General features: G+C 43.1%; 2 protein-coding genes across 4 annotated transcripts in view; one reads left to right on the top strand and one right to left on the bottom strand.

Moving 5' to 3' along the window:
* The first annotated feature begins 2,402 nt into the window (after positions 1–2,402).
* Positions 2,403–6,792, top strand: LOC107575037 (cytochrome P450 3A27-like). The gene is made up of 12 exons (XM_016261444.1): positions 2,403–2,506; positions 2,650–2,743; positions 2,974–3,026; positions 3,297–3,396; positions 3,718–3,831; positions 4,208–4,296; positions 5,396–5,544; positions 5,625–5,755; positions 5,901–5,967; positions 6,051–6,211; positions 6,292–6,518; positions 6,630–6,792. The coding sequence occupies exons 1-12, from the start codon at positions 2,436–2,438 to the stop codon at positions 6,790–6,792; spliced, it is 1,419 nt and encodes a 472-aa protein (XP_016116930.1). The 5' UTR covers positions 2,403–2,435.
* A 1,885-nt stretch (positions 6,793–8,677) lies between these two features.
* The window catches only part of LOC107575039 (axin-1-like), a 4,970-nt gene continuing 2,542 nt past the window's right edge, over positions 8,678–11,105 (bottom strand). For 2 of the 3 annotated variants that reach the window (XM_016261446.1, XM_016261445.1), the window contains exons 2-6: positions 10,666–10,744; positions 10,408–10,509; positions 9,793–9,953; positions 8,909–9,031; positions 8,678–8,824 (exon numbers count right to left, since the gene is read on the bottom strand). In XM_016261446.1, coding sequence (XP_016116932.1) covers positions 8,692–8,824; positions 8,909–9,031; positions 9,793–9,953; positions 10,408–10,509; positions 10,666–10,744 — 598 coding nt within the window. In that variant the 3' untranslated portion in view covers positions 8,678–8,691. The remainder of the gene's footprint in view (positions 8,825–8,908; positions 9,032–9,792; positions 9,954–10,407; positions 10,510–10,665; positions 10,745–11,105) is intronic. The other variant, XM_016261447.1, reaches the window with a different exon arrangement.

Below are 11,105 nucleotides of genomic sequence, written 5' to 3'. Positions count from 1 at the left end.
AGTGCATGAACCCGTCCAGCTCACAACAGCGAGAGAAGCTTGGCTAACTGTCACTACAGCACTAGAGTCCGAGAGAAGAGCATCGAGCATACAGACCGACACACAGCGGAGAGAGCGAAGAAGCCGTGGCTGTTCCGCGCGGACCAGACGCTCGCAGCGCCCCCTGCTGCCCGGGAGGAACCAGAGATACACAGCTCCACTGCTTCTTCACATCAACACACCAGACAAAGTCGCTTTATCTCACTATAAGCACTTACATATCATGAATAATATATCTATTCCATGCAAAAACACTTTTTTTCATTTGACCACTGCATCACGTCATTAATCACTCTTTTTTGCACATACAGTATATTCACAAAAAGGGGCTGTGGAAGGTGGCCATATTGTAGGCTACGACTTTTGTTATTGACCCAGGCCATTACCATTACATAAACTAATAGTCTACGTAAACTAGTAGAGCCTAACTGAGATTGCTGCCCTCTGAACCATAATTAATACCAATCATAAACCTCTCACATGATGCAGATAACTCTGGGATCGGCACGTTTCTCATGCAGTGAAGTCTTATTCTTTTTCACAGGTTTACCCTTGTTTGTTTGTTTGTTTGACGCAGGGTTTGCATCCCAATCCGCCAGTGTTTCTCTTCTTCATCTCCCATCATGAATATACTGTATGTTCAAATGCACAATATTTTATAAATGAAAATCAATGTCTTCTATTAAAACCAGTGTGAACCTTATGTGTTGTCCCAGCTATAAACATGTGCTTTGAGAACGTTTTGCTGACGTTAGGTTATGGAAATGTCATTTTTGAATGATCTCTGAACATCTGTTTAAAAGAGACCCGTTTTTCTTGGTTCTGCGAGAGTTAAGGGAACATTCCATTCCGCAGACATCACGGGAATGTTGCGTTTGAATGTTTTCTGAACATTCTGAAACAAGTAGCATTTCAACAACAACAAAAGTATCAAAAGTGAAAGGTTCTATGGAGGATGTATAAATCATGTTTTTGTGCTAACGTTTTGAGAACGTCACAGAAGAGATCATTATTATTATTGCGTAGAGTGATCCGATGCATTTTGAATAACTGCTAATAGCTTCATTGGCCAAAAAATTTACTTTTTTAACAAAAAAAAATAATTTCTGTGTTTTTTTGATCCTGACACAAAATGAGCAGCTAACATTAATTGACTAATCACTATCATACTAATTAGATTGTAAGAGCAGACTGATTGCTATAAAAGCGCTTCCAATCATTGTGTTCTTGTTAGCAATGGTTACCTCCAAAGAAACATGTGCAGTGAGGCCAAGACTTCTGGATAACAGCCTGGTGTCAAGAAGAGCAGCAAAGAAGCCACTTCTCTCCAAGAAAAACCTCAAGGACAGACTGAAATTCTGCAGACAGTACAAGGATTGGACAGCAGAAGACTGGTGCACAGTTATTTTCTCTGATGAAGCTCCCTTCCGACTGTTTGGGACATCTGGAGAATCGATTGTTCGGAGAAGAAAAGGTGAACGCTACCTTGAGTCCTGTGTTGTGCCAACAGTGAAGCATCCCGAGACCATCCATGTGTGGGGATGCTTTTCAACCGAGGGAGTGGGCCCTCTCATAATTCTGCCCAAAAACACTGCCAGGAATGAAGAATGGTATCAAAACTTCTTCCAACAATCCATGAGCAATTTGGTGATGATCCGTGCATTCTCCAGCATGATGGAGCACCGTGTCACAAAGCAAGAGTGATAAAGAAGTGGCTTGATGATCATTACATTGAAACTTTGGATCCGTGGCCAGGCAACTCCCCGGGTCTCAGTCCCATAGAGAACCTGTGGTCAGTCCTCACAAGGCGAGTGGACGAGCAGAAGCACACAAATTGTGATCAACTCCGAGAACTAATAAGGCAAGAATGGATCGCCATCAGTCAGGATTTGGCCCAGAAGCTAATATCCAGCATGCCAGAGCGAATTGCAGAGGTTATGAAGAACAAGGGTCAACACTGTAAATACTGACTCATTATATTTAGCCAATAAAAGCCTTTAAAACTCATGATATGCTTATCATTGTTGTTCAGCATACCATAAAAACATGGAAAAATAATCTACAAATACTGAAGCAGCAAACTCTGCAAAACACAAAATTGATGTCACTGCCAACACGTCTGGCCACGACAGGTAACCAACGGGAAATCAGTCTATACTGTATGGTTTTATGTAACTCCGTTTAAGAAGTCTCGAGCAGTCTTTAGATGACTATGCTGTACGTCTAGTGTTTGGCTGATGATGTAAGCGGCTCTGGTGGTGCTGCAGTGTGTTAGAGGTGAGCTGTGTTTGTGTTCAGAGGTTCAGAGGTTCAGAGATCTTCCACTGGTTAATGTGTAATCTGAGAGCAGAATAAAGCTGCAGTGCTTCTAGTCTGAGCGTCCCGGAGCAGAAACCATGAGCTACGGTCTGGTCTTCTCCGCTGAAACATGGGCTCTGCTCATGCTGTTTGTGGCGCTTCTGTATGTGTAAGTGACCTGTGACTCTGTTAAACGTCAGTTAGTAAGAGTTTGAAGAGTTACAGTCGTATCATTCTGGTGCTGTTTATGTCATAGCATCTGTCTGAGAACAGTCTAAGCTGTTATTCATACGCTTCGGATGTCATTTCCAGATATGGATCCTGGCCTCACAGTTTCTTCAAGAAGCTGGGCATCCCGGGGCCCAAACCGCTGCCGTTCTTCGGAACGATGCTGGAATATAGAAAGGTGAGTTTGTAGTTTTAAAGCAAGTACAGCACGAATCTGACGTTGTGTTTAAATTACACATTTGGATGTTGATGTTCTCAGTCCATCTCGACTCGTAGCGCAGCTTTGAAGATCCACTCGCTTTAATAAATGAATCTAACCTGAGCCTGGGTGTCTACTTCAGCTTCTCTTCTTTTCATAGTCCCCTCGTGTTTCTCCAAACGTGAACACATCTGTCTCTGCTCTTTCAGGGGTTTCATCAGTTTGATGTGGAGTGTTTGAAGAAGTACGGACGAGTCTGGGGGTGAGTGTGAGCCTAACGGAGGAACTTCACAGATCAGTCTCAAAGAATCAGATCAGAACATCTGACACAGAAATGATTCAGATGTGAACAGTTTGAAATGAACATGTTTGAAGGTTTAACACTGTAGTTATCAGATCAGTGGCAAGCTTTATAAGATCTGGAATGACGAATCAGGTCATTATGAGAGACTGAACGTGAATCTGGTCATGATTATAATGCACTGAATGATTCTTCTGAATTTAGTGTCAATGTTGTTTGTGTTTCTCGCAGTATCTACGATGCGAGGCAGCCCGTTCTGTGCATCATGGACCAATCCATCTTCAAAACCATCCTGGTTAAAGAATGCTACTCTCTCTTCACCAACAGAAGGGTAAAATCATCCTCTGAAGTTGAATCAGCCTCGTCAATACTGATCTGATCTACTGAGAACATAGATTGATGGACCGTGGTGATGGTCAAACAAATGAAATGGGAGGTTATATTAAGTTATATTTACTCACGAAGCAAAAAAATGCAAGCACGTTTTTTACAATCACCATGTCCACTTGACTGGCGCTCTACAAAATACGTCAAATACGTCATCTTTCAATTCAAATACTTATAAACATGAATCATTTGAATGTTTTCAGGCTGCTGGAACAGTGTGTGTTTGTGTTGTGGTTTCATCTGGGTTTGTCCTCTGAACCGGCAGAACTTCCGTCTGAACGGGCCGCTGTACGACGCCGTGTCCATCGTTGAAGACGAGGACTGGAGGAGGATCCGCAGCGTCCTCTCGCCCTCCTTCACCAGCGGGAGGTTAAAGGAGGTCTGTGAGTCTGGAGTCACTCACACATACATGTCCTCTTCTGTTTAATAATGCCACAGATAAACCGTCAGTCATCTGAGAGAGAAACCCAGACTGGAGCTGAGCTGAGCTAATGATTCACATTATACTTCATGCTTTATTCTATTATCTGCATCTGCATCCTTCTCATGCTTTAATAGTCCTCTAGCACTTAATATGCCTAGTTATTACATGGAAGCAGTAATATTGTTACAGTACTGGCAAGATTTCAGCTCAAGATGTAAATGACTCGTTTGAACTACAGAGTCATTCATGCTGAGGAGGAAGTGTGTGTTATCACTGTTACCTGTGTGTGATCATGATGATGATGATGATACACTGCCGTTCCTCGCTCTAGATGTTTGGCATCATGAAGACTCACTCTCACATTCTGGTTGATAATCTGGGGAAAACTGCAACGCGAGGAGAAGCCGTGGATATTAAAGAGTGAGTCATTGAGATAGATCAAGTGATACTGAGTGAATATGGCAATTACTGTATTATTCCTCACCTCCAGGTATTTTAATAAAGGGGCTCACTGTAGCTTTATTGCTCCGTCAGCTTGGTTCTGGTTCTCAACACCCCCAAAAGCTTGTTCTCCATCATTGCATGCTCACGGATGAGACATGCAGATAACTACATAGTTCAAAGTTTAGTCAACCTTCACTGCATTTTATTTAATCAATGATCTCTGGAAAAGTAAACAGTGAATGTTTAACATTCTATTAGTTGCCAAAGTAAATTAATTGCAAGATCTATCATACCTAAATTGACCTCTGTACAAAGGAAAAGGAAGAAACCCTGTTCTCTTTTGAATCTCCACATGCAATGTGAAAAAGGCACATAAATGCCAGAATGGAAAACGAGCTATTTTAACTATGGTTTCATTTTCGACTTTACAAATTAACGAAACATTTGCGCATATTTTGTAGTACAAGTGCACTGTTGTGAAAGTTTGTTTTTCTAAGTTTTACTGACATATAGCCAGAGCCGATCCTCCCTATATTGTTGCGTAGGGCCCCCGAAACACCAGGGGCCCCCTTGCTCTAAAAAATTATTGATTTTGGCCAGCGGTTATGAACACATGAATGTTCCTGCCGTTTTTGCTCGATACTAGAAAACGAGTTATATTCACACTGAGCCACGGAAGAGACACTGTTTCCCAAGCGCTTTCCATGTCCGTGATTCGAGACAAATATAGACTATTCTGAGCTTTGTATATGTCAAAATGTCCGTTTCTTTCTGTCCACAGTCACAGAAAATAAACCATTTGAAAGGTAATCGAATGCTAGTCAGTATCTGTGCATTCTGTGACAGCATCCTACTTTATAAACCTGCTGCTGTCTGTCATTAATGTTCATCACACAGCACAAGGAAATGAGAGAATTATTCACCGCTCTTCACTGAATATCGTATAACTTTGTTATGAATCAATTTATGTTTAATTTATATGGTGAAGTCTATGCAGTGCTTTACATTACTTTAATCAATTTCTGTATAGTAGGCCATTATAGGCTCAATTGTTTGCATGTCCGCATGTTTTCAGGTTCTTCGGCGCGTACAGTATGGATGTGGTGACCAGCACGGCGTTCAGCGTCGACATCGACTCTCTCAACAACCCCAAAGACCCTTTTGTGACCAACATCAAGAAAATGCTGAAGTTTGACTTACTGAACCCTCTGTTCCTGATCACTGGTAAACAAAACAGCTAGTCCTGTCAGTTCAAGTGTAGAACACTTTGTGAACAGCCTGTTCTTTTTCGATTTCTGCACCAGCTTTATTTCCTTTCATCACTCCTGTCCTGGAGAAAATGGATTTCGCCTTTTTCCCGACATCTGTGACCGATTTCTTCTTTGCTGCCTTAAAGAAGATCAAGTCTGAAAGAGTGGCCAGCGACCACAAGAAGGTACAACAAACACTTCACACGAACAACGCCATGGTCATGGGTTCGATTCCCAGGGAATGCATCAACTGATCAAAATGCATACCTTTAATCCAATGTAAGTGGCTTTGAATAAAAGCATCTGCAAATCGCATGCATCTTCCTGTAGAAGAGAGTGGACTTCCTGCAGCTGATGGTTGATTCTCAGACAGCAGGGAAGGAACACACAGAGAAAGGTGAAGCATCTCAGATAGTTAACCATAGAGTAAGAGCTTGCACTGTATTTGAAGGCTCGTTCCTCACACCGTGTCCCGTGCAGGTCTGAGCGACCACGAGATCCTCTCGCAGTCCATGATCTTCATCTTCGGCGGGTACGAGACCACCAGCAGCACTCTGTCCTTCTTCTTCTATAATCTGGCAACCAACCCAGAGGCCATGGAGAAACTGCAGGAGGAGATCGACCAGACCTTCCCTGATAAGGTAGAGCTTCAATGAAACTCTCTCACTGGGATCATTCTGAAGAGTTTGACACTTTACCCGCTGACTCCACTGTGTTGAAGGCTCCGGTGGACTATGAAGCCGTCATGAACATGGAGTATCTGGACGCGGCGCTGAACGAGTCTCTCCGGCTGTTTCCCATTGTTGGTCGCCTCGAGCGGGTCTGTAAGAAAACGGTGGACATCAACGGCCTCCTCATTCCTAAAGACATGGTGGTCATGATCCCAACCTTCGCCCTCCACAGAGACCCGGATTACTGGAGCGACCCGGAGAGCTTCAAACCCGAGAGGTCGGGACGCCTTTCAATCATTAATTTACACTAAAAACCCAACATCTCATTGGTTCTAACTGTCTGTACAGATTCCTGTAACAAGCAGACTCTCTCTTGCCTCATTCCCAGGTTCACTAAAGGCAACAAGGAGTCGATCGACCCCTACATGTACATGCCCTTCGGTCTGGGGCCCAGGAACTGCATCGGGATGAGGTTTGCTCAGGTGAGAACATATAGGCTAGTCCTCATAAATCACATTATGGCCTGGTTTCACAGACTGGGCTTGGGTTAAACCAGGATTAGGCCATAGTTCAATTGGGACATTTAAGTAGCTTTTATAAATTTGCCTTTGATAAAAACACTACTGATGTGCATCTAGAGACAAATCAATGGCACTGACAGATTTTAAGATCAGTTTCTTTCCGTTAAAACAGCCCAGACATGCGTTTTAGTCTGGGACTAGATCTTACTGATCCTAAACCTTTGAACGACAGTGTATATAATTCATAAAAATAATAAAGATACATATAAACATATACCTATATATAATTTCAGTGTGATTTTTGAATAATAAGGGTCAGTTTGACGTGCAAATATCATAATATTTCATAATTATTATAATAGTAAATGCAACCAGCACTCCGGAACAGAAAGCACAGATGTGTTGTGTTTGTTCTGATCGGTAGAGAGTAAGAAGTGAGCTCTGAACTGAGAAACGCGCGCAGGTTCAGGTCGCAGATCTGCAGAGGTCGCTCGTTTAGGACGCCCTCATTATGTGCTTACAACAACACATCATTAAATTAACTATATACACTTAAAAACAGGGTTATTTTAGTATTATTGAGATATTAGTTTTCATTTTAATATTTTAGATTTTTAAAATAAAGTGTGCTCAAATATCATAATGAGTGTGTTTCAAAGGATTTCTTTCTCTTTATTCATGAAACAGTTGTGAATAGTACTGTGATATGACTGGGGTGATATTGTGAAGAAACTATCATCAAAGCTCACAAATGAATGACTGTTTATTCAAAAGCAGCACACTGTAAAATCTTCACTAAACTCAACCTCATATTTAAATAAAACAGACAGACTTTGTTCAGAACAATGCTTGAGTTCAGAGGTTTGCAATCGTTGTTATAAAGTGTTGGTTCACTGGGTCATTCTCTCCACTCTGGCGATGATTTTCTGGCCAAACGTGGGCAGGACGGCCTCATCCTCTCGTATCTCCTCGTAAACCGCTCCGCAGGTGAACTCAGCGCTCGCTCTCTTGAAGAAGAACCTGCTGGAGCGAGAGACAGATGAGAGAGACCCGCTCATCCAGAGGAAAGCTTCGACTCCTGCGCTGATGAGAGCGAGCGCGTCTCACCTGAACGGCCCCCTGCGCGTCAGCAGAGACCTGAAGAGACCGAGAGTCACCGCGGAGACACCCTGAACACACGACCGGTACGGGACCACGTCTCCATCATAACAGTACACCACCGTCACACACCTGCAGAGACAGACAGAAACCCTCCCAGATCAGGATGAGTTTGTTTCTTCATCAGGTTTGTAGAAATGTAGCACTGCATCAGTGTCTCAGCAATGGATGCTCTGCAGTGAATGGGTGCCATGTCAGTTTGACGTGCAAATATCATAATATTTCATAATTATTATAATAGTAAATGCAACCAGCACTCCGGAACAGAAAGCACAGATGTGTTGTGTTTGTTCTGATCGGTAGAGAGTAAGAAGTGAGCTCTGAACTGAGAAACGCGCGCAGGTTCAGGTCGCAGATCTGCAGAGGTCGCTCGTTTAGGACGCCCTCATTATGTGCTTACAACAACACATCATTAAATTAACTATATACACTTAAAAACAGGGTTATTTTAGTATTATTGAGATATTAGTTTTCATTTTAATATTTTAGATTTTTAAAATAAAGTGTGCTCAAATATCATAATGAGTGTGTTTCAAAGGATTTCTTTCTCTTTATTCATGAAACAGTTGTGAATAATACTGTGATATGACTGTGGGGTGATATTGTGAAGAAACTATCATCAAAGCTCACAAATGAATGACTGTTTATTCAAAAGCAGCACACTGTAAAATCTTCACTAAACTCAACCTCATATTTAAATAAAACAGACAGACTTTGTTCAGAACAATGCTTGAGTTCAGAGGTTTGCAATCGTTGTTATAAAGTGTTGGTTCACTGGGTCATTCTCTCCACTCTGGCGATGATTTTCTGGCCAAACGTGGGCAGGACGGCCTCATCCTCTCGTATCTCCTCGTAAACCGCTCCGCAGGTGAACTCAGCGCTCGCTCTCTTGAAGAAGAACCTGCTGGAGCGAGAGACAGATGAGAGAGACCCGCTCATCCAGAGGAAAGCTTCGACTCCTGCGCTGATGAGAGCGAGCGCGTCTCACCTGAACGGCCCCCTGCGCGTCAGCAGAGACCTGAAGAGACCGAGAGTCACCGCGGAGACACCCTGAACACACGACCGGTACGGGACCACGTCTCCATCATAACAGTACACCACCGTCACACACCTGCAGAGACAGACAGAAACCCTCCCAGATCAGGATGAGTTTGTTTCTTCATCAGGTTTGTAGAAATGTAGCACTGCATCAGTGTCTCAGCAATGGATGCTCTGCAGTGAATGGGTGCCGTCAGAATGAGAGTCCAAACAGCTGATAAAAACATCACAATAATCCACAGCACTCCAGTCCAGCAGTTAACATCTGGAGAAGACAAAACCTGAGACACATCCAGCATTAAGACACTTTTAAATAAAATACAAGTCTATAATCCATAATAACGCTTCCTCCAGTGAAAAAGTGCATCTGCTGTTGTCTCTCTCATCATGTGTTTAGAGCTGTTTAAACGCTGCTTGATCTGTGCAGATTTCTCTCCTGATTCACACCAGAACACTTTTTCACTGGAGGAAGAGTTATTATGGATTATGGACTCTATGGTGTTTGAGTTAAAAACGTCTTAATGCTGAATTAGTTTAATCTTTTGTCTTCTTCAGATGTTAACTGATGGACTGGAGTGCTGTGGATTATTGTGATGTTTTTATCAGCTGTTTGGACTCTCATTCTGACGGCACCCATTCACTGCAGAGCATCCATTGCTGAGACACTGATGCAGTGCTACATTTCTCCAAACCTGATGAAGAAACACACTCATCCTGATCTCTGATGAACTGAGAGTGAGCACATGTTTAGCTCGTTTTCCACATGTTTTGGCTGAAGTACTGAAGTATACGGTGAATGTGAATCAGCAGATGAATGATGTGGTGAACACTGACTGGTGTGTGTGTGCAGGACTCGTCACGATGCTCTTCACGGTAACGTCACGTGTGTCTGGCCGTGTGCTGATTTTACGCTGCGTATCACAGTCACTGTCCAGCATCTTAAGCGAATGGCACGATGCAAATGCAGTAGTGGGACTGGTGTCTGTTTCTTCTTCCTGTCAGAACAGGAAATGATGCAATTACTCACACAGGTTGTGCTCGGCACTACTTCAGTATGTGTACACTGCGTTTGTCACAATGTGCATCACATAAATACAGCATCACACAATGCATTGTGTTTAAATCCTTCTAATGTCCAGTGTGATGAAGTAACAGGAAGTGATGTCGAGGTGATGGCGTGGCAGTCAAAAGTGTGTGCAGATGAGCTTGCTTTTTTAACAGCACTAAATGACTGGACACACACTCACTCAAGTCCTGCATACGTCACCAGAGAGAAGACTGACTCTTCACTGGGAGATCCAGTTATGATATTCTGATTAAACATTTCCAGGGTAAACATTTTTGGTGCAAAAAAACTTTTAAAAACTTTATAATATAAACTCCATAAACAAAATACAAAGATCTGAAAACGCATTTGATGAGCCCTTTAAATCTGTGGTGGTAACTCACTGTGTGTCTCAGCGCTGGAGGGCTTTGAGTCTGTGTTTGTGTCTGTAGCTCCTGCAAGCGTCTCATCAGTTCAGCTGCAAAGGTGTGTGGCGTCATCTTCCCCTATTACAAACACACACCTCGGTACTGAGATGAACAAGCTCATATCACACAAGTCTGATCATATAGAAGACTTATAGTGAACACAAAAATGTTCTTAAAATTAAATACATGGTTTACTCATTTAATCATTTATTTTCACACATTCGTTTCACTCACCGGTGTGTGTGGCAGGTGTGTGTGTCTCGTGTCTCTCTCTCGTGTTCGGTGGTGTCGATGACACGTGTGATGCCGCTGCCTGTCGAGGGAAGCACATCAGTGGACATGACGACAGCGTGGAGGTCATCTCTCAGCATCTCACAGTGTCTCACAGCATCTCACTGCATCTCACCTGCATCTCACAGCATCTCACCTGCATCTCACAGCATCTCACCTGCATCTCACAGCATCTCACAGCATCTCACTGCATCTCACTGCATCTCACCTGCATCTCACAGCGTCTCACTGCATCTCACTGCATCTTACCTGCATCTCACAGCATCTCACCTGCGTCTCACAGCGTCTCACCTGCATCTCACCTGCATCTCACAGCATCTCACCTGCATCTCACAGCGTCTCACTGCATCTCACCTGCATCTCACCTCCATCTCACAGCGTCT

This window comes from Sinocyclocheilus grahami, unplaced genomic scaffold (assembly GCF_001515645.1).
Source record: "Sinocyclocheilus grahami isolate Dianchi unplaced genomic scaffold, SAMN03320097.WGS_v1.1 scaffold2445.1, whole genome shotgun sequence".
Taxonomy (NCBI): Eukaryota; Metazoa; Chordata; class Actinopteri; order Cypriniformes; family Cyprinidae; genus Sinocyclocheilus; species Sinocyclocheilus grahami.
Note: the sequence above shows the minus strand (reverse complement) of the source record. Positions and strands in the feature narration are given on the sequence as shown.

What these genes read in the sequence shown, in the direction of transcription:
- LOC107575037 (XM_016261444.1), top strand. Translation starts at nt 2,436, where the DNA reads ATGAGCTACGGTCTGGTCTTCTCCGCTGAAACATGGGCTCTGCTCATG. An exon ending in TTTGTGGCGCTTCTGTATGT is followed by an intron (nt 2,507 to 2,649) that starts GTAAGTGACCTG and finishes TGTCATTTCCAG; the next exon opens with ATATGGATCCTGGCCTCACA. An exon ending in GAGAGCTTCAAACCCGAGAG is followed by an intron (nt 6,519 to 6,629) that starts GTCGGGACGCCT and finishes CCTCATTCCCAG; the next exon opens with GTTCACTAAAGGCAACAAGG.